Source organism: Equus caballus, chromosome 26, assembly GCF_041296265.1.
Source record: "Equus caballus isolate H_3958 breed thoroughbred chromosome 26, TB-T2T, whole genome shotgun sequence".
Classification (NCBI taxonomy): Eukaryota; Metazoa; Chordata; class Mammalia; order Perissodactyla; family Equidae; genus Equus; species Equus caballus.
The window spans coordinates 42,981,692-43,001,682 of NC_091709.1; the positions used below are offsets into that span (position 1 = coordinate 42,981,692).

General features: G+C 45.3%; 1 protein-coding gene across 7 annotated transcripts in view; it reads right to left on the bottom strand.

Annotated features, from left to right (window-relative positions):
* The window catches only part of DSCAM (DS cell adhesion molecule), a 690,516-nt gene that overhangs the window by 120,991 nt on the left and 549,534 nt on the right, over positions 1–19,991 (bottom strand). For 6 of the 7 annotated variants that reach the window (XR_011433076.1, XM_023630201.2, XM_070252706.1 and 3 more), the window contains 4 exons: positions 18,692–18,888; positions 17,560–17,656; positions 16,880–17,008; positions 10,225–10,392 (listed from right to left, as the gene is read on the bottom strand). Coding sequence is in view for 5 of the 7 variants with exons in the window: in XM_023630201.2 (XP_023485969.2) it covers positions 10,225–10,392; positions 16,880–17,008; positions 17,560–17,656; positions 18,692–18,888 (591 nt within the window). In the remaining 2 variants the exon portion in view is untranslated. The remainder of the gene's footprint in view (positions 1–10,224; positions 10,393–16,879; positions 17,009–17,559; positions 17,657–18,691; positions 18,889–19,991) is intronic. The other variant, XR_011433077.1, reaches the window with a different exon arrangement.

A 19,991-nucleotide genomic window follows, 5' to 3' on the forward strand; every position in this document is an offset into this window, starting at 1 on the left:
CAGACATATTGGGGGAAAAAACTAAGGCTTCTTCTGCCTTTGAGTCTCTTTGATCTCTTTAGCTCTCCACACTTTCCAATTAAAAACTCTCATTAATGAGGGGCTGTAGCCACAGACGGCAGAAACAAAGTTGAAGAGTACCACAACGCGTGCAGCTCACACCAACCTATTTCCAAGCGTTGTACAGATGCCAATTCCATTCCAGGTACAGTCAATTAATGGGTATTACACATGTGCTACGTACTAAGTACTTCGCATAGGACTGAGAGAAAGCCTCTTTGTCCACCGAGAGTTCATAATCTAACCAGAACAGTGGAACGCATGCACTGAGATGAAGACAACGATACAACGTAGCATATGCTCAAATATCTTCTGAGAAGTTGGAGCAAATGGTAACCCAGGGGTCAGAGGGAGAGACCCCTGTGGGTGACAACATGTGGTTGGGTTGACAATTTTGCAGTTACTGCTGAGCTGCAAATGGGACATTTCTGTGAATGAGCAGATGCCAATTTGCAGAAGGGTGATAAAGAAAGAAAGGAAAGCAGAAGAATATGACCCAATTTGATGAGTTTGGAAGTGAAAGTAAGGGCATAGATAGAGGTCAGGTGAGGGGAGAGGCAAGGCCAAGGGACACATGTTTTCCTCTTTTTGGGGAAGAAGGTTTGAGTAAATATCACGATGTAGCTAAATTGATGGGCGTTTCAATCTTTCTGCCCAAGTTTGGATTCCAGCTCTAGCCCTTAGAAGCTGTGTGTTTTTTTGCAGGTTACTTAATTTCTCCATGCCTCAGTCTCCTTCTTTATATAAAGGGGCAATAAAATTTACCTCACAGAGTTGTCATGAAAATAATGTACTTAGTAAATATATGCAATAATAAGAAATATTATTATTATCATTGGGCGTTTTGTGCATATGCGGTAAAGGAAGGAATTCAAATAGTAAGAAGAGAAGGTACATTTGAAGGAGCAATGTTTAAGCAGAGACACAGAGGATAGAAGCAGGGGGAGGTGATGGAGTGAGTGGGTCCCATATGAGCAAACGCCTCCGGGATGGGAGGAGGAGGAAACAATGGGGAAGCTTTGGGTAGATGTGCTGGTCGCAAATAATGAGAGGCAAAACTAGGAAACCAGAATTGGGGGTGAAGGAGAGTGTCGTGGGCTTGAGGAACACAACAAAGCCTGGGGAAATTGCAGTGGCTTCTGGAAAAGTGTGCTCTGCACATGAAAGCACTGACCACAGGCGGGGGTGTGAAGCAGATGAAGATAACGTGGAGAGAAGATGATGACATGGAGAGATGCCAGCGTGCTGGGTCGTGGGCCTTGATGAGACCACCGACATGGTGCGGCACAGAATGTTGCTGGGTGGATTTGGGTTAAGCAGAGACTATGGGAAGGCAGCAATGGATGCTGGGTACTACTTGAGGAGTGAAATAGGACCAGACGGCTGCTCCCATACATCAGGAAGAAATGAGGGAAGCGATGCCAGAGGTCGAGGCTGGTAGGACTGGGAGAGAATGGTAACCTAAGAATGCCAAGAAAGGAAGCTGATTTTTCAGAAAAGACGAGTCATTATATTTTAGATATTTGAAGGGAAATGGGGACATTGCAGTATCTGCTAGGCAGCTGAAAATGTTTAGAAGAACTGGGGAGAGACAGGAGGAGTCAGGACTGTAGACTGCTTCCTTCTCCACGCCCCTCATTCACAGTCTTGCTGGTGCCAACCCTGAAATTTATTCTCAATGTCTCCTGTCCTCTGCCTTCTCTGCCACTGTCCCCACTACCAGGCTCTCAAAGCCTCTCACCCTGACAGCCCACTCCAGCCCAGCATCTATGCCTGGCGCCAGTTTCTATTTAGTTCTTAAACATTAATTCTGGTCTTCATTTTGCTCCTTTTAAAGCACACATGGACTCAGAGCACCCTTCCAGCTTCTCACCCTTCACGCTAACTTCCCACTGTTTGTGTCCTGCCTTCTTCTCCATGCTTCTGTTCTGCAACCCCCCACCGCCCAATGCGTCTCAGGCCCCAGCCACATCCAACATCTCAGTGGAACCTAAACACACCAGCCCTTGGGCAGATTGGAGCCCATCTTTTCCCTCCAGCAGAGTTCCCTGCCTGTGCCTGTGAGCCCCCACTTCGGCTTAGGGACCTGCCATATCAGTGTTGGGCATATGTTTGTATAGCAGTCTTTGCACCAGTCCTTCTCTCTTTCGCCAACAGACTATAAGCTGCACCTCTCTCTCCCCAGCAGGTCATGGGGACTGTTGGTTTTCTGGGGTGCTGCAGCCTCTTGGATTTATTGGTACTCCAAGTCTGCGGTAGCATTGATCAGTAACTGAGGGAGAGGCTGGCTCATTGTGATAACTTGCTAGAGCTCTGCACCTGATTTTTAATCAAGCCCTTTGTGCAGGAATCTTTTGATATCAGATCCAATAAAAACACGTGGAACAGATTTGTCTCCCCACTGAAAATTCTGTGGTCAGTGAGAAGCGTGCAGTTCACCCATGAAGATTCTTCCTGAGAGCCAGCCCTGATGGCCTAGTGGTTAAAGTTTGGCACTCACTGCTTTGGTGGCCCGAGTTCATTTTCTGGTCCTGGAACCACACCACTCATCTGTCAGTTGCCATGCTGTGGTGGCGGCTCACATAGAAGAACTAGAATGACTTACAGACTTACAACGAGGATACACAACCAGGTACTGGGGCTTTGGGGAGGGAAAAAAAAAAGAGGAAGACTGGCAACAGATGTTAGCTCAGGGTGAATCTTTCTCTGCAAAAAAAAAGGAACAAAAAAAGTCCTTGAAAACACGATTTTGAGGTCTGACAGTTATGCTGATGATTATTTTAATTTAGTTGTGTTAAGTCAAATTGAAGAAGGAGTCTGTTTAGTAGGAATTGGAGGTAATGTTAGGGCACCACCTCATGCTGCATCCTTTGGGCATGTCTGGGCTGTGGCCTTTGATGTGGCCTTCTCAGAAGTATGGCAGGCCAAAAATAGTCGCAGTCTTCATATTCATATGGAGATGTATTCATAATTAAAACCAAGATATTAGGATAGTGTTTACAAAAATGCTCTTTATTCTATCAGAAAACAAAGTAAAAAATGCAGTCATGAATTGGGGACAATTTCTTCTTCTATTCTGGTCTAATATTTTATGAAGGCCCCCGGTGAAATTCGCAGGGGTGGGGGGCAGTCCCTGTCTCCAGGACAGACCTGACCTTTAAGAACACAACACCTTTTCTGCTTAGCCTATTACTACTTCAATGGTTTGTCAGTGATTCATTTATCGGTCTGCCTGTCCTCAGAAGCAAATGCATTCCGACCTCTCCTCTCTTAAAAATAAAATGATAGAGGGGCTTGCCCCGTGGCCGAGTGGTTAAATTTGCACGCTCCGCTGCAGGCGGCCCACTGTTTCATCGGTTCGAATCCTGGGCACGGACATGGCACTGCTCATCAAGCCACGCTGAGGCAGCGTCCTGCATGCCACAACTAGGATGACCCACAACGAAGAATATACAACTGTGTACTGGGGGGCTTTGGGGAGAAAAAGGAAAATAAAATAAAATAAAATAAAATAAAATAAAATGATAGAAACAATATTCAAGACAGCCACCGAAAGAATATAACCTGTATACACACATCAGAGCTGTGCCCAGCATAATTAGGGGGACTTTTTGTTTCTTTGGGTACTGGATTTTCTACTCTAGGTTTCCAAAACATTGTAAGAAAAACTTTAAAAAAACGATATAAAAAGTATTAGTCTGCTTTCAGAATTTTAGTGCTTTCCTTATAGCTCCTGAGCTGTAACTTTTTCATCAGTCCTCATCTCAGTCCAAAAAGATAATTTCCGTAAAACTACAATCCAAGGCAGATTGAATTCCCAATGCTGAAAGTGTTGAAGATCAACCATTAGGTACCCATTTATTTAACTAAATTTGAAAATTGTGTTGACATTTAAGAATTTATTTACGTGCTCTTGAATGGAAGCTGTACTACATATTGAAAGCATAGTTTCTTCTTTTCCTTTTTTAATCAGAATATTTAGAGAGGGTTAAAGGTAAGAATTAACAATGAATGTGATTTTCTAAGATAAATAATCTCTGCAATTCCAGCAAAGCCAAAATTGTTCGATATGTAAAATAGTAATAAGTGAAGACTATAGTTACAGTTCCTAATGTTTTTTTCTAGGCAAGGCAACTTTTTTTTTTAAAGATTGGCACCTGCGCTAACATCTGTTGTCAATCTTTTTCTTTTTTCTTCTCCTCAAAGTCCCCTAGTACATAGTTGTATATTCTAGTCGTGAGTGCCTCTGGTTGCCATGTGGGACGCCGCCTTAGCATGGCCTGATGAGTGGTGCCATGTCTTCACCCAGGATCTGAACCCTGGGCCGCCGAAGCAGAGAATGTAAACTTAACCACTTGGCCATGGGGCCAGCCCCCTAGACAAGGCAAATTTGACTAATGCTGTTTGGCTCAAACTACAGTGATGTCAGACCCTTCCTAATTGCCAAACCCACAGCTCTGCTCTTGTTTCTCGTCCCGGTCACCCAGGGCTGGCTCTACATCCCTTCCTCCTGGGCTGGCTCCTCTCCTGCTGCCTGTTTCCCTGACAGCTCCTTTGTTGCTCTCAACGGATGGTCCTCTCTCTCGCTTCCGATCAGTGAACACCAAGACTCGAGTCTCGGCATTCCCCTTTGCTCAGAGAATATTCTCTCCTCCATAGATCAATCTCCTGGCTTCACCCAGAGTCTTGGACTTAATCCCTTATAGAGCCAGGCTGAACCACCCCAGTGGGGATCACTCCCAAATTTCTATCTCTGGTTTCCTTATTCCTCAGTATTCCTTACTGAGGGCCTGCTGCGTTCCAGGTGCTAAACTAGGCAAGAACTGGGGTACAAAAACAGGTAAAAAATAGACTGAGGGGCAAGTGCATGGTTCCACAACCACATGTTCATGCCCGGTAGACGCAGCATGGGTGAGAGGAATGTTCTTTGCTGGAAAAGGAGACCAAGACGGTGTTCAGTAAAAATCAGAACCAAACCAAGAACAGTTGACACCTAGATGGGGAAAGCTGAATTTATTTAATAGCTATTTTGTCAAATAAATAGCTTATTCATTAAACTATTTATTTACCATCTATTATGTGTCAAACACTAAGTGTCTGGGATACGGCAGCAAGCAAGACAGACAACTATTCCTGCCTGTGGGAGGGACCAAGAATAGATCATAAAATAAATAACTCAGTAAATTATATGGTGCGTTGATGGTGATAGAAGCTATTTTTGAAAAGCAGAGTGTTAAGGGAGGGAGATGACCAAGCATGCCAGAGCAGGCAGTGGGTTAAACTTTAAACAGAGGGTCAGGGTGGGACTCATGGAGATGATGATATCTAAGCAGATTTCAAAGCGTTTGCGAGGAAGGGGAAGAACATTCCAAACCATTTCAGAACAATTCCAGAACATTCCAAGATAGCTGGCTTGAGTATACTGGACATGAATGAGGAACTGCAAGGAGACCAGTGATTTATGTAGGTTTAATTTTCAAAGTCTCTAAATGGAAGCTGGAGAAAAACAAGTACGAGAGCAGATTGCTGGAGGCTCACGGGTAGGTCACACCTGGTTCTTCTCGGCAGGCAGACCCTGTGCATTTGACTCTGTCCTTGAAGAACACAATTGATGCCACACCGGGCCCTCTTGTGCACCACTATTCACATGTCTATTGTTATATGTTGATGCCTTTTATTCCCTATCCCCCATGATATCCTCCTCCCTCAGCCTCCAGCTCAGCACACAGGAAACTCTTCTTCTAGATCAAAGCTGTTACTCTGGATGTGATGAAAGATGATGCAAGGACCATTAACTCAGTGCCGGGTCCAGTGGAGCTCCAACGACTCCATGTGGTGACCCTTCCATGATCCTGACCTTCCATTCTCTGATACGTCTATGAAAATCCAGTAGTTTTTCAGGGAGCTCCCACGTAATTGAACTTCCACATTCTATGGACAGATTCATAATGACAATGATGAAGGGATCAGCCACCCCAAACTTGGTCACAGGCACTAAATGACACGTGACCTTCAGGGTACAGCTGTTAATGGAGAACTTGGTCTTGGGTGAGGTCAGCTGTGGACGTGACGTGCTGACTGGTATCAAGGAAACCTGGCAAGTCAACGCACTTCTGTTCCATTAGGAGCTGATCTGGTTAACTCTTGACAGTGTCTCCACTTACTCTCTTGACTTCTCCTCTTTGAGGGGTGAAGGGTTGCTAAGGGGAGTCAGGAAGAGTGTGTTAAAAACTGTGATCTCTGCTTCGTGGATTCCTGAGGTCAAGTGTATTAAAGTAAACGATAATGCATTTGAGCACTTTCACATGAAAATAAACTCAGTGTTGTGGAGTTGGAACGATGTTATTTTCCAGCATGAGGCAGAAAGGCTATGTAAATGGTAGCAATTCCTTCCTCACTAAGCTTTGCAATGGATGATACAACAGGAATCCAAAACCCAAATTCCCACCATGGCAAGACCTAAATTAGGCAGCTGTAAACTTTTTCTATAAAGGGCCAAATAAGAAATATTTAGGCTTTGAGGGCCACATGAAATCTCTGTTACATATCCTTCTTTTTAAAATGCAAAACCTATTCTTAGCTTGAAGGTTGTAAGTGGGATTTGGTCCACGGGCTGTAGGTTGCCGACCTCTTAAAGGAAAGAAGGGTGGCATGACGGTTAATTGGGGCTGCATGGCCAGCCTAAAGGGGAACCACTGTATATGTTCCAGCTCTTTGTTGCCAAGGAGGCACTCAAAATTTAGATTTTGATCTGATATTACCAGATTTAAAAAATTGACACCTAATTCAAAAGATTTGCATGGCAATAGGAAGACCCAAAGCAAACACATCCACAGGCCTGCTCTGCTGTGGTCTGCATTTATCACCTGGACCTGCTCCACCCCATCAGGACAGGGGAGGGCGGGAATCTCAGGCTGCCAGCTCAGAGGCTTCCTGTGGTCCTAGTTGGAGCTTTGATGGGTGGGTCTTCTTTCTCCCATCTTCTTCCTGCCTCCACCTTCCATCCCTGCCCTTTCTCCTTTCTGTGCTTTTCTTTATTTATGAGCCCCTTTGAACTTTCAGTGTAAATATTTTGTCACCTCTCTCTCACACATACACATTGCTCATTGTTACACCTATTCAAAGACGATCTTGTAAGGCGTGCAATCTCCCATGTGCTAGACATACATGAGGGGTAGAAACATGAGTAGTACATAACTCCGTGGAGAAATGACCTCATGGCCCAAAGCTATTGTCAGAAAGATTCCTACTCAGTGCTGGGGGAGGAGGCACTGATGCCATCCAGGGAGCCTGGAAAAGGTATTGCACTGGAGGACAACCTTGACCTGCTTTTTGAGGAAGAGTACAGAAAAGGAGACTTGGAGGGCCTTCCAGATGGGGATGTAACATGCACGCAGAGGACAGGGGACAGGCAAGGTCAACAGGAAGTCAAGCATATCTTCAAAGCAGTAGAGTCAGGGAGACGCAGACCTAACCACCTCACAATCCTATTTCCTCAGCCAGGTGGATATTGAGAGGTGTCTTTAGGGGCCTGAGATTTGGGCACTATATTACCATAAAAATGATTATGTCTGCAGCTTCTAGAAGCTTCCATCTGAGGATTCTCATTGCTTGAAAGATTAGCTCTTTTTTGTTAGGGAAAAGGGGCAATGAGGAGGGGAAAGTTCATCTCAAGATGGCTACAGCTCCTAAAAGATGTGCCTTTGGGGATCCCTGCCAAAGAAAGAGGCAGCAGCAATTCTGAGTATATCTTTGGTCAGGAGACTCACCTTCTGTTCTACGTGAGTCACACATGGGAAAACAACTTTTTGATTTTGGTCACGCAAACTTATGTGCCAAGACAAGCACAGATTTGGTCTTGGAGCTTTACTTTGCTCCACCTTGTTTCTTTTCTAGCATTTTCTCTTAGTTTGTCTGAACAGAAAATGAGAGAGGCTGTGCTGGGCTGCCAGCAGCCAGCACTGGGGTAAAATCCAGAAGGCCATCCCCGGGAGCCCAGAAGGTGGCTTCTGCATCCATCTGTCTGCAGAGATGCCAGGAAGCTGTACTGCAGACCCGTGACTGGTGACCGGGAGTGGCTGATCACCTGGCCTCCTGGCTGGGGAGAGAAACGCTGCCATGGCAACTGCAGCTGCAGCGGAGGTCACAGAGGAAATGAAATAAAAGGCAACCACGGCAGCATTCATAATGGGCATCAGGAAAGCAGCTGCAAAATGCACCACCGGAAAGATATAGCTACCTGGAGAAAGTTGTCGAGATGGGGCAGAGTCAGAAAAGGAGTTAACAGGAAGGAGAAAGTTGAGCACAGAAAGATTACACTTTGGGGGCAGCTGATTCTCCCTAAATATCCAGCATAATGAAATGCCAGGAAGTTAGTGGGTTGCTAAAATAAGTATTGAAATAAGATTCCACTTTTGCAAGAGCACATTAACAGTCATTTCCCACTTATTTGTGAGCAATGTAAAGGGCTTTCAGAGCTTGGAATTTTTCTTTTCGATTATCCAATGTGTTTGTGGTAAGGAGGAGAAGAGCATCATCACATCCATTCTGTGGTCAGAAACCATGCAGAGTATCCAAGTATTAGAGATGCCTCCCCTCAGACACAGAAGCATAAAGCTACCCTAACACCCACCCATGAAAACAATTTTCAAGAACTGACGTGTCCAGTGTGGAGAAATGAGAACTCACCCTCAGTTCAGGAAGAATTTTAACCCATTTAAACGTAAATTTTAACCCATTTCCTTGGGGAGAATATTGATAATGCATATCAAAAGAGTTACATTTTGGCATTTGCTTTGATCCCACAATCCTGCTTCTTGGAATTTAACCTAAGAAAATAATCGTGGAAATCGCACGAGATATACCACAAGGATGTTCATCACAGTGGTGTTTATAATAATGGAAAATTGAAAATAATCAACAAGCCTAACAATATGAGATTTGTTAATTAAATGGTAAAAGGTGCCATTATAAGTTGTAGGAAAGTATTTAAGAGATGTACATGAGGGTAGAGGAGTAATGACTATTTGGAAGGTCATTAATGAGGGCAACAGAGAAGGAGGTGGTGGGATGGAAGTCAAGAATAATCTAATCCCCCAATTGAAAGATGAAATGACCCTCCCATGAACTCTTACTCATTTGGGGGTCATCGCCTTAACTTTGGTGACGGAAAACTAGGGATCTGAGACTAAGCTTCTAACTTCATCGTTGTAGCAGCTTGTAGCTGATTAGCTCTGATTTCAGGCAGGAAAAGAAAAACTAGGTTTGGGGCTAGACACTCTTCTCCCCCCAAGAGATCAGCCAGGCCTTGGGTTTTTACCTCTCCTTCCCCAGAGAAGCCCAAAGGCAGCTTGCTTCCTCCTCTCCTGTCAGGAGGTGGGCTGACACTCGGCAGTCATTGCCACTGTCTCATTGTTCAGTCCCCTACAAACTGCTTAATGTCACCCCTTGTAATGATGAGTGGACCACAGTGTTGAAGGATGTGTGTACATGTGTGTGCACCTGCACGCGTGTGCATGTGTGCGCGTGATGAATGATGTAGCAGGGGATGTCAGTGTGTTCATAGGTAGCCATAGGTGGTAGGATTATGGAAGCTGTTTTGCCTTCTTCGAAATGCTTATCTCTATCTTCTAAATTTTCAACATGGAGTATGAAATACTTTGTAATAGGCAAAAGAACAATAAAGTTTATTATAGAGACATTGACATTTCTAGGTTGTAAAATAACGTGCACCACCGTCCCCCCGACTCTTCACACAGACAATGTTCTTGTTTTTTCTTACTTAAGCATTCCTCCTACCCCTGGACTGCACAGGGTCTCAGCCAAGACATGCACTCATGGTTCTCCTGTCAGCCCGGATTCCAGGCATCCGAAGAAAGGAATTATAAAAACAGCAGGGTTCTTTAAATCTCACCAGTGTTAGTCTCCTACGTCTTTCTTTTAATGCTTGGATATGAGAACCTTGAACTAAGTCCTATTTGAAGAGCGGTGCCTTCAAAGTGGGAAGCAGAGCACTGTCTGTGGTTTTGACAGGCCGTGGAGCTACGGAGAGCACTCATCACAGGCCCCCACCAGGCGTGGACAAGGGCCTGATTCTGCATTAACCATCTGAGCCCTGAGCCAGCTCTGGGCTCCTGGCGTGGGCCTCCGCCCAGTCAGACGTACCTGCTTCGTCCGCGGTGATGGACAGCTCGTTGCTGGGCTCACTCTTGCCAATCCGGTTCTTGGCGTACATGCGGATGCTGTAGGTGGAGGAAGGGTGGATATCAATGATGGTGGCCGAGTTCAGCTGAGGGGAAACATCTTTGGTTCTCTGAGCAGAATCCCAGGAGTCTTTTGGGTTTTGTTTTTCAAAAAAGAAGAGATAGAGACGTGAGTTTTTTCCCTCTGTCTTTGAAAGTTCACAAGTAGGAATCAAAAACAAAAAACCAAAAAAAAAAAAAAAAAAGGGAAGAAGGAAGGAGAGAAAAGTTACAACTCAAAGTGAATTCTCAATGCAATGCTCCCAATGTTCTGGCTGTGTGGCCATCAGAGGGGGCACGACATCACACACACTATCCGTGCTGAGCGAGGGGGACAAAGGCTGCGGGCAGCTGAGTTCTGGGAGGAGCATCTGAGGGGACACCACAGGTCTCCCAGTGGAGATCACGGAAGCTGCAAGTGGCGATAGCTCATGCCAGGGAAATGGAAAACGGCCACATCTAGGCACTCATTGTACAAGATAATAAAAGGAATTATGGTCTGGACACTTCTCCACTCAAAAGAAAAAAAAAAAAACAACCTCTGGTTCTAAAGGATATTTGAAAACCAGCAAAACCTTAGACCACGTCAGATCCTTTCTTCTCCAAAAAGAGAATGGTAAAAATGAAATACATAAAAACGAATCTCAATCTCCAGCATAAACACTGCTTACTAAATGTATTTCTCAGTTCTAATTTTTGGAATCATTTAGCCTCAAATCCTTTATCGTAGGCATTACGTTTCAACCACTGCTAATTTTAACAAGAGGACAGGCCTTGTATAAAGAGTTATCATTGAATATATGACAACTTATGTCTGTTGATTTTAGAGCTTCAACCAATGATGAGAATGTCAGTAAATGGTTCTTTTTTCAGAAAGAATTTGGGCAGGTGCCAATTTGGGGCAGGTGGTCAGGAAATGGTGTTGGTTGTGGAAGAACAAAGACCCCCCGGGACAGTGGACAGAGGATGCTTACATAGGCCCTCACTCCCCATGTCCCCTCGCATGGTTCTCAGCACACTTGTGAGAAGTGCATTGAGATTCTGTGTTCCCTGCTGGGTTCTAAGCCCCATGAGGACAGAGACAATGCCTGCCACGTTCAGCGCTGTATCCCCAGTGCTCGCACAGTGATGGGCACATAGCATTATAACAAATAATAAGTGCATGTTTCATAGATGAATAAATAAATGGAAAATATGCAGACCTTTGAGTCCCGGGAATGGCCCCACTGCCCTTTCCATATTGATGATGACTATGGAAGTTTAGAGGGCTGCTCTGCTCCAAAGTAACCGTAAATGCAAGAGATTTGCTGGATTGTAGAAAAAATATGTGGCTCTGAGATTGCCTTTGAATGCGCTAACTTATCAGGGAATGGAGAATAATAGAAACTGACAACGAATATTCCAGCTAAAAGAAAAAGTACCCTTTGAGTCAAGAAGATTGCAGGTGGAAGAACAGGACATAGAAAGAGAAGATGCTGCAAAAAAAATCAAACTGTGGCAGAGAAGACGAATGTGGTTCAGTGGAGGACAAATGAGGGGAGGGAATATAATACCAATGGAATAACACATAAATATGAGCCTTGTCCCATGAAGAGAAAGCCAGGCCTTCTGGAGAAGATGTTTAGGACAGTAGAGAGGAAGCTCAGGCATTGTAAGATGCAGAGAAAGTCGCTAACTAGCCCCAGGAGGAAGCAGACACTAGCAGTGTTGATGGCTCTGCCCAGAGCAGTGTGGATGTTTCCAGAACTGACAAGGTCATGAAGACATAGCCATCTTCACTGAGGATGTGTCTGGGAGGTAGCTGAAAGCCTGAAAAGGCAAAGTAATGTCTACTGGCCACTTCTTTCTCCCGCCAGTCGAGTCATATGAATAACCTGCAGGGGAGTAACCAAGGCGGGAGTCTTGCGCAAGAAGCGTAAGGTCCTTGGAGAAGGGGCTGTGTTTTCAGCTTCTCCCTTGCAATGATTATACATTGAAAGAAAAAGATGATGTCGATGAGGATGACTATTCGAATAAGGTTCAAAACAACACACGACGGATTTTTAGCTAAAGGTCAAGAAGATGAGAGAGAATGTGTTATCCTGAAGGATTTAAAAATAACTGAATGGAGAAGGAGAAGAGAGTCTAGTTAAATCCCCAAACGCATTCTGGGAAATGAGATGGCATCAAAGGCGGAATAAATACGGGGAGGTGACTACCCAGGAGAAAAGAGTCGAGAAAGGGAGTAAAAGCGCTGCTTCTGATCTCAGACGCGTGCAAACAGGCAGGTCATGAATTATTAACAAAGTGTGCTGGAGAATACAACGCCGGGTGTTAAAAACAATCACAGAGAGATCCTGATGCTTGGGAGGACGAGACTGCAAATTGAAATACAAACATAACCAGGAAGAACATACCATGGACAAAATAAAGAAACTTCTGAAGAGTAAGTCACAACCAGAAACGCATGCTTGGAAATCCAAGAGCTGAAGGAGGCAAGCATGAATGGGGTGTGTGTGGGTGAGGACTTGAAGAGGAAGGGAGAGGAATGAAATTGTTTTGGGGCTTAATGACAGGTCTCTTTGCCCAGTGGAGGAAGTGCATGGTGGTTTCTGGATGCAGAGGGCAAATGCAGCTCCAAGGAGGGTTTATGTGTCACACTGGAAGATTGTTTACAATGGGATGATTTACCAAAGCATGGGCTGGGCTAAAGGAATTTACAGGAGATGCTGAGGCTCTAGCAAGAGTGGGGAGCTGCTCCCTCTCAGGGCCAGGAGGGCCAAAGGGAAAGGACAGTGTTGCTGGAGTCCAGACAGGACTGGAATCTCAGAAGAGGGGCCCCCAACTGAAGCCGCTCACAGAGAGTGCAGACTCTGCCAGGATCCTTGTCTGAATGATTCTCTATGCCTGCATTGGGCAGACCCAATTGGAAGTCAGAGGGAAAAGGAATCTGCCTGGTGCAGTCCATGGCGTTCAGCATCCCAGAGAAGAGAGTTCAGTAGCCCAGACAATGGGATTGTGGTGGAAGTTGAGGCAGCAGGCAGAGAAAAACCAGCAAAGAGAACTCATGCTTGTGGAGTAGCATCTGTTCACTCAGTACCTTGCAAGGCATTTTACAAATGTGACTTCTGCAGTCCCCAAATCTGTGAGCCCCTTCCAAACACCCTGGAGCTTTTTGACAACTGCACTTTAAGACCTACTGAATCCCTGAAGAATGGTGCCCAGAAACCTGTACTTTTCAAAAGCTTCGTTCCCCGGGTCACTCTGATGCACAGCTAGAGTTTGGACAGACTGCTTTATCTGATTTCATGTAAATTAAATGCAACAAATGTAATTTAAAGTTACTAAATTGAATATTTATTGATGACTCTACATGGCGGCACTGTGCTAGGCACTGGGGATCCAGGGACACACAACGTCAGAGTTCCCGCCTTTGGAAAACTTACGGGCAAGTTGGGAGATACTGAGGATTCTGAAAAGGGGACAATAGTTTCACAAACACCTGTGGTTTTAGAGGCCTTTGATATATAAGCATTTCCATGCATGCTTGAGTGACACTAAAAGCTGCCACTTATTAGGTGTTTCTTATGTGCCAGCCAGTGGGTCAAGGGTTTTAAATGCATTCCATTCTTAGAAAGAATTCAACAAATATCTGTTGAGTGCCCACACATGTTAGGTGCTGAGCTGGGTGCTGGAGAAATGGACTGGCCAGAACTAGACCTGTGGGCACAGGGACCCCCAAGAAGCTTCCAGTCTGGTGGGGTGACATGTTGATCAATAATCATAGCTGCCATGACTCTATTCCCCAAATTCCCAAATGAGGTCACTTTCTGTGGTTCCAGGGGCTGGAACTTCAACATAGCTTTTTGGTGGACAGAATTCAACTCACAGCAACATCACAGAAAGGTCCGTTCTCCCTAAGCTAATAACAAATTTAATGCTGTCTCAGTGAAAATAAGAAAAATGTTTTTATGGAGCTAGACATGTTGACCCTAAAGTTTGTAAAACTAAGGAAACATTAAAAAGTAAAAGTGACAAGAGGGAACTAGCAATACCAGATAGTAAAATATAAAGCCTCTGTGATTAGAACAGAGCAGCACTGGTGCATTAATAGAAAGATTACTCGATAAAATAGAATAAAAAATCCAGAAAGAGACTGAAGTCCATATGGAAAGGCAGTTTATGATAGAGGTGGCTTCTCAAATCACTGGGCACAGGTGGACATCTTAATAAAGGATGTTGGGGCTACTGGATACCCACTTTGAAAAAGATAAAACTAGGTCCATATCTCTCAGCAAACACAAAAATGAACTCCAAGTGGATTAGAGAGCTAAATTTTGAAAAGAAAGAGGAAGAAGCCATACAAGGACTAGAAGAAAATGGGGTGAATTATTTTATAGCCGAGTGTAGGGAACAGATTTTCTAACTTGGCTCAAAATCCAGATGCTTTATAAAAGAAAATCTTGATAAAGTTGAAAAACAAAACAAAATGCAACAAAATAATCACAGAGATAAGGATGCGATCGCAGCCACCAGGAAAGAAAGGAGATGGTTGTGTAGGAGCACATGAGAGAGAGGCCTTGCCTCACGTATGGACCAGGGATGCGTCCCTGTGGAAGTAACAAGAAGAGTCTAAGGAGAAGGCGTGAGTAACCATAGCAACAGTGTGGTCCAGGGAAGGGAGGGCCTTCTGGCCAGAGGGGGCAGTCTGTGGCCTTTGAGGGACCCTTGTCACAGGGAGATGCTGTGGTATCCCATTTTACAGAGGAGAATGGCTAGGGGAGGCAACCAGCGAAGTGTTCAGCTGGTAAGAGACAGGGCCAGCAGCAGAGCCAGGACAGGCTGGACCCCAACACCCTTGTGGAATGTCTGGATCATCACCAGCACCTGGAAATGACCGATACCCCTGATTACAGGGAGGCACTGAGCTGTTCCCCTGAGGGGTTACCTGGGCACCAGCATCAAGATCCTGTGGTCTTGTGGTTAGGGCTCAGCCAGAGAAACTGGCAGGGCCTGTCCCTCCCTCTGGGGACTCTGTCGATTGTTCCTATGCCGCGTTTCTCCCGAGTTCTCATTGCCACCATCAGTTTCCAGGCTGTTCTGTGCTGGAACGTGCCTGCCTCACCTAAGAAGCATTTCCTTTCTCTAAAGACCTGCATCTCAGAACTTCTTGTTCTTTGGCTCCATCCTGATCTTACGTCTTTGACCAAGGACAAGGCCTCTTCTCTTCCCTTTGGCCCCGGGGAAGCCCCGCTGTCATAGTTGCTGGAAGATCCCTGTTTGGGACAGCACTATCCTCAGCTCATTCACCTGGTCACTTCGCCCTCTCCCTGCGCTCAGCCTGTGCTGGCTCTGTCACACTGCCTGGGAACAGTATGACTGGCAGCCACCATGCTCCTCTCAAGAGGCTCCCGTGGGCCCTGTGTGTGCATCACCTCACTTCCAGGTCTCTAGTTGGGACTCTGGGCGAATGAGCTGAGCCATTGCATCTTTTCTATGTGCATTTCTGATCCAGCTGCTTAGCCCAAGTCTCAAATACCCTTTCTAAAACCACTCTTCTTGGTTTGGTGCAGTTTCTTTTTAATCTTCACGTATCGCTCTCCTTAGCAGTTCCTTACAGCTCCTTCATAGTCCCACCTCACACCATTTTCTCGTTCTGTCCCTTCCCTGTTCTCACTGACACCTTTCCTCACTCCTGACCTGCCTCTCAGGCTGCCTCAATGTTTTCCTACGGCATCAGCTCAAAAGATACTGAATCGGTAACAACAGTGTAATCTCAAGTAACGCACGGTGCCCAGAAAGTGAAAACTAAGGCCATTTGTGTGGCCTCTGGGAATCATTTTAACCTTCACATGCAGATGGCGCTCTAATTCCTTGTCTGTTTTACAAGATGTGGTAAAAGTCCTGGCCAGAAGCCACATCCATGGTATCTGACCCTCCGCCTGGTGGAGCATCAAGCTCAAAAGGGTGTTTGCATTGTCACTTTAAGACAGTATGTTAGAGAATAAATAAACACAACTGTTCTATCCTGGCAGCTGGGTCGGTTTTATTCACGGGCTCCCGGCCGAGCTGGCCGAGCTGGCCCAGAGGACATGCAGGAGGGCTCCGGGATGCGGTCCTGAGTGGTCCTTGCCGTCAGCGCCCTGTCTCAGCAAGGAGCAGCTCTCTTTTCTCAGCACAAAACCCCACCGCACAGCCCACCCTACAGACACTGAACACAGCTGAGGCTCAGGGATGCGACCCAAGGGAAGTAAAGAGAAGCAGGAGAGGGAGGGAAAATAATGACAGTGGCCGGGTCCTGTCCGCTGTCGCCCACATGCTGATTGGGGGCAAGAATGCCAAATTGGCCCTCAGGAAGCAAGACTGAGGTCGGCTGGCTCGGAGAAAGGAACCGATGAAGTGCATCTCGACACAAAACGCCACTCCACCTGAGGAAGCGTGGGTGGACGTCGTGCCAGAGAAGAAAGGAACTAGGAAAGAGAGCCCCCTCTGAGTGTCTGCGGGTCCAGGTTTACTCTTACAGGTAAATGAATAAGGAAGGAGAAAAATAAAAGGACTCTTTGAAGTGGAGATGAGGCTGGAGGAAATAAAGGCCTTACCTGATTTATTTTTGCATTCGATATCGTAGCCCGTGATGGGGCTGTTCCCATCAAAGCCCATCGTCCACCTGAGGGTAATCGTGCGAGCTTTCACATCTTTGATCTCAATTTCGGGAGGGTCTGGGGGCTCTGTGCAATCAACAGAAAACCCGGCATTAGTTCAAACGCGGCTGGGACATGAGAAGCCAGTGGAAGTGCTGAGCGTGGCTCACACAAGCTGTGTCAGCCCTCGGCATCGGCAGCGGCTTTTTACTCGCAGACATTTTTTTCCTCGTCACGTTTTAGGAAGGAAAAATGCCGCTTTTCCAAAACTGCCCATTTTCATAGCACTTGCAGAGCTTGGCCAAACCTGGATGGATTTTAATGTCACTCAATATCTTGGCCCCAAACGTTAAACTTCCCTTTTAATTTGGATCATCTAGTATCAAGATTCCTAAGGTTGTGACCCAGACCCGGAAGGACTTTGTTCCCTGTCTTTTGGGGCTGCACCTTGAAATAATCTCAGGCACTGAAAAATACTGCTTTAGCACGAGCATTGTACATATTCAAAATTTTCCAAGAATTAGGAAGTGTTATGCGGCAAAGTGAGCTAGAGATGCCCACACAGATGCCCAAGCCTGGGCAGACACCTGCTGTCCTAAAAAAGCCCTGTTTTTCCCGCTTTGCTGCCTCCTTCCTACCTTGCACCGTGAGCTGAATTATTCCACGATCCTCCCCATACGAATTGATCGCATGACAGGAGAAGAAGCCAGAATCTTCTCTAACAGTTGGCAAAATCTATGTGTAAAGCAGAAAGAAATCCATCTTATCCCACAGCATGGAGCAAGAGAACCACTAAAAGGGTTTTTGCCTGTAAAAATCTCTCCATTCTTTCACCCTCCTCCCACCCCCAGTGTCTACACACATACACACTCGCAAACACACACACAATTCTGGAAGCAAATTATCTCAGGGCAACTGTAAATGTGCAGACGGACAGGTGCAATGTACATTATCATTGTAGCTGCCAGCTCGTTAAGTTGGATGTGCAATTTATGTGGGATTTCACGGTCAGGTTGATATATCCTCCACGTATCCTTTTTTTTTCCCTCATAGTAGATTTTCAAAGCATCCAAAGCAAGCCCGCCTAAAGAAACAGATCTATAATACTGCAGTAAAGGCTTGGTCTCACAGGACCCTCATTAGAGTCTGCTCAAGAAGAATTCCAGCATTGGACCCTGTGAGTGAATCAATACCAGTGTTTCAAACACAGGGCTTTTCTTTTTTCATGCCTGTGCTGCAGCATCATTTATCCCCCACACTAAAAGCATCACTCACTCACTACCAATAGTGCTAAAAATTATGGGAGACTATAATCCTTATTCTAGTTTTTGTGATCCTAGATAAAGAGCAGAATTTTTTTTGTATGGGAATTTTCTCAAGAAGTAAAATATTTTTCATTAAAATGTATTTTGTCCCAAGGCCTGACCAATTTTTCTTTTTACGGAAGTGAAAACATGCGCACAGCGTAGGCTGTCACTTCTCCAGGATTAACTGTCATTAAAAGACTCTATTTCTTATAGTTTTTATTCCAGTTGGGTTCCCTGCTGTGTTCATAATAATTTTACTCTTAATAACACTTACGCTAAAGCACTATTTTTGCAGGCTACTTAGTAATCTCGCTGTATGAAGGGGGAGAGAAATGGTGCTTCATACATAAGTTCCAGAAGATTATTTGGGGTTTATCACCCACGTGCACCCACGTATGGGAGAGGACAGGCTTATTCTGCCAACGAAGTTGGAGTCCATCTGTCATGTTTGTCCCGCTTTTACCTGCAGAGTCGAAATCACCTCCTCTCCCACTTCCTTGGTGGACACAAGATAACGGGCCATTTCGGGGTTAATGATCCGGTCCTCTTTCTCCCAGCGGACTATGATGGGTTTCTCCCCATGGGCCGTGCAACTCATTTCCTTCTTTTGACCCTGAGTGGCCAGGGTCGTGTTTGGGTAGGATGTAATCATCGCAGGAACTGAAAACCCAAGGGGGACACAACTTATTTATCAAAGCAGGTTCCTGATTTTCCCCACTGCGACATTCAGCTAAATCACGCTTAAAGAGACGTTCCTTTGAAATAAACCTTATTTATGAAACTGCTGAGCAAGAATCGTGAACAAAACAGAGGGAGAGTGGCAGAAAAATGAAACGTGACTCAATGAGCCTTAAGCAGAAGGTTTCATATTCAGAGGCTGTTACTCTTCCATTCCCGTGGAGAGCAGACGTGGGCCATGGAGCATGGCCCACGTCCCCTAGAACCCGTAGGAAGATGATTTTACTTGCTGATTAGACTGGAAAGGAGGTTTCCACTCAGAATCATGCTCCTCCTTCTGCAATCATCTACGTTTCTAACTATTACTTTCAGCTGTAGAACTATGAACCCTTATTCATCAACATAGATGGAACCCTGACCAGTTGCCGCTGACCAATCCTTGAAATTACTTCTAGACATCCCTACCTCCCATGGTTGTTACAAACTTTTGTAGTTACTTGGAGACCTCAGAGTTACCCTTCTCCCATAACTTACAGCCGGGAATCTCACCCCCAATTCACTAAGAAAACAGAAACCATTATTTGTGAAACTTCTCAAGTTCCCTCTCCCCTGCATCAAAATTAATCTATAGACTTCCATTCTTGGCAATATGCTGGGTGACATAAGACCCTACTCCCAATCCCTGAACCACCTAGAAATGCTGGATAGCATAAAATAAGCATCTTTTTAAATGGATACTAAGCTCATGAGAAAGTGAGAGAAATCCCAGGAGCCAGAAACAAAAGTGGATGTTGAAAGGCCAGAGGGATGCTGCTGCTGATGCTTTAACCACTTGAGAGGTAGGGAGTCAAAGGTGAGACTGCCAAAGCCAGGCTCCTCAAAGGGCTCTATCTTCAGAGCAAGTATATAACCAAAGTAAAAATAAAAATAAAAATCCATGATGGTGAAGGGAGATGCAAACCGCCTTGGCTTGTGTTATGAATGAAGAACAAAGTGTCTCCTCCCCTGAGAATCTGTAACTGCTCTGACTCTACATAGGTCTGGAATTCATGCTAAAGGATTAATAGGATGGTGATCCTAGTCTG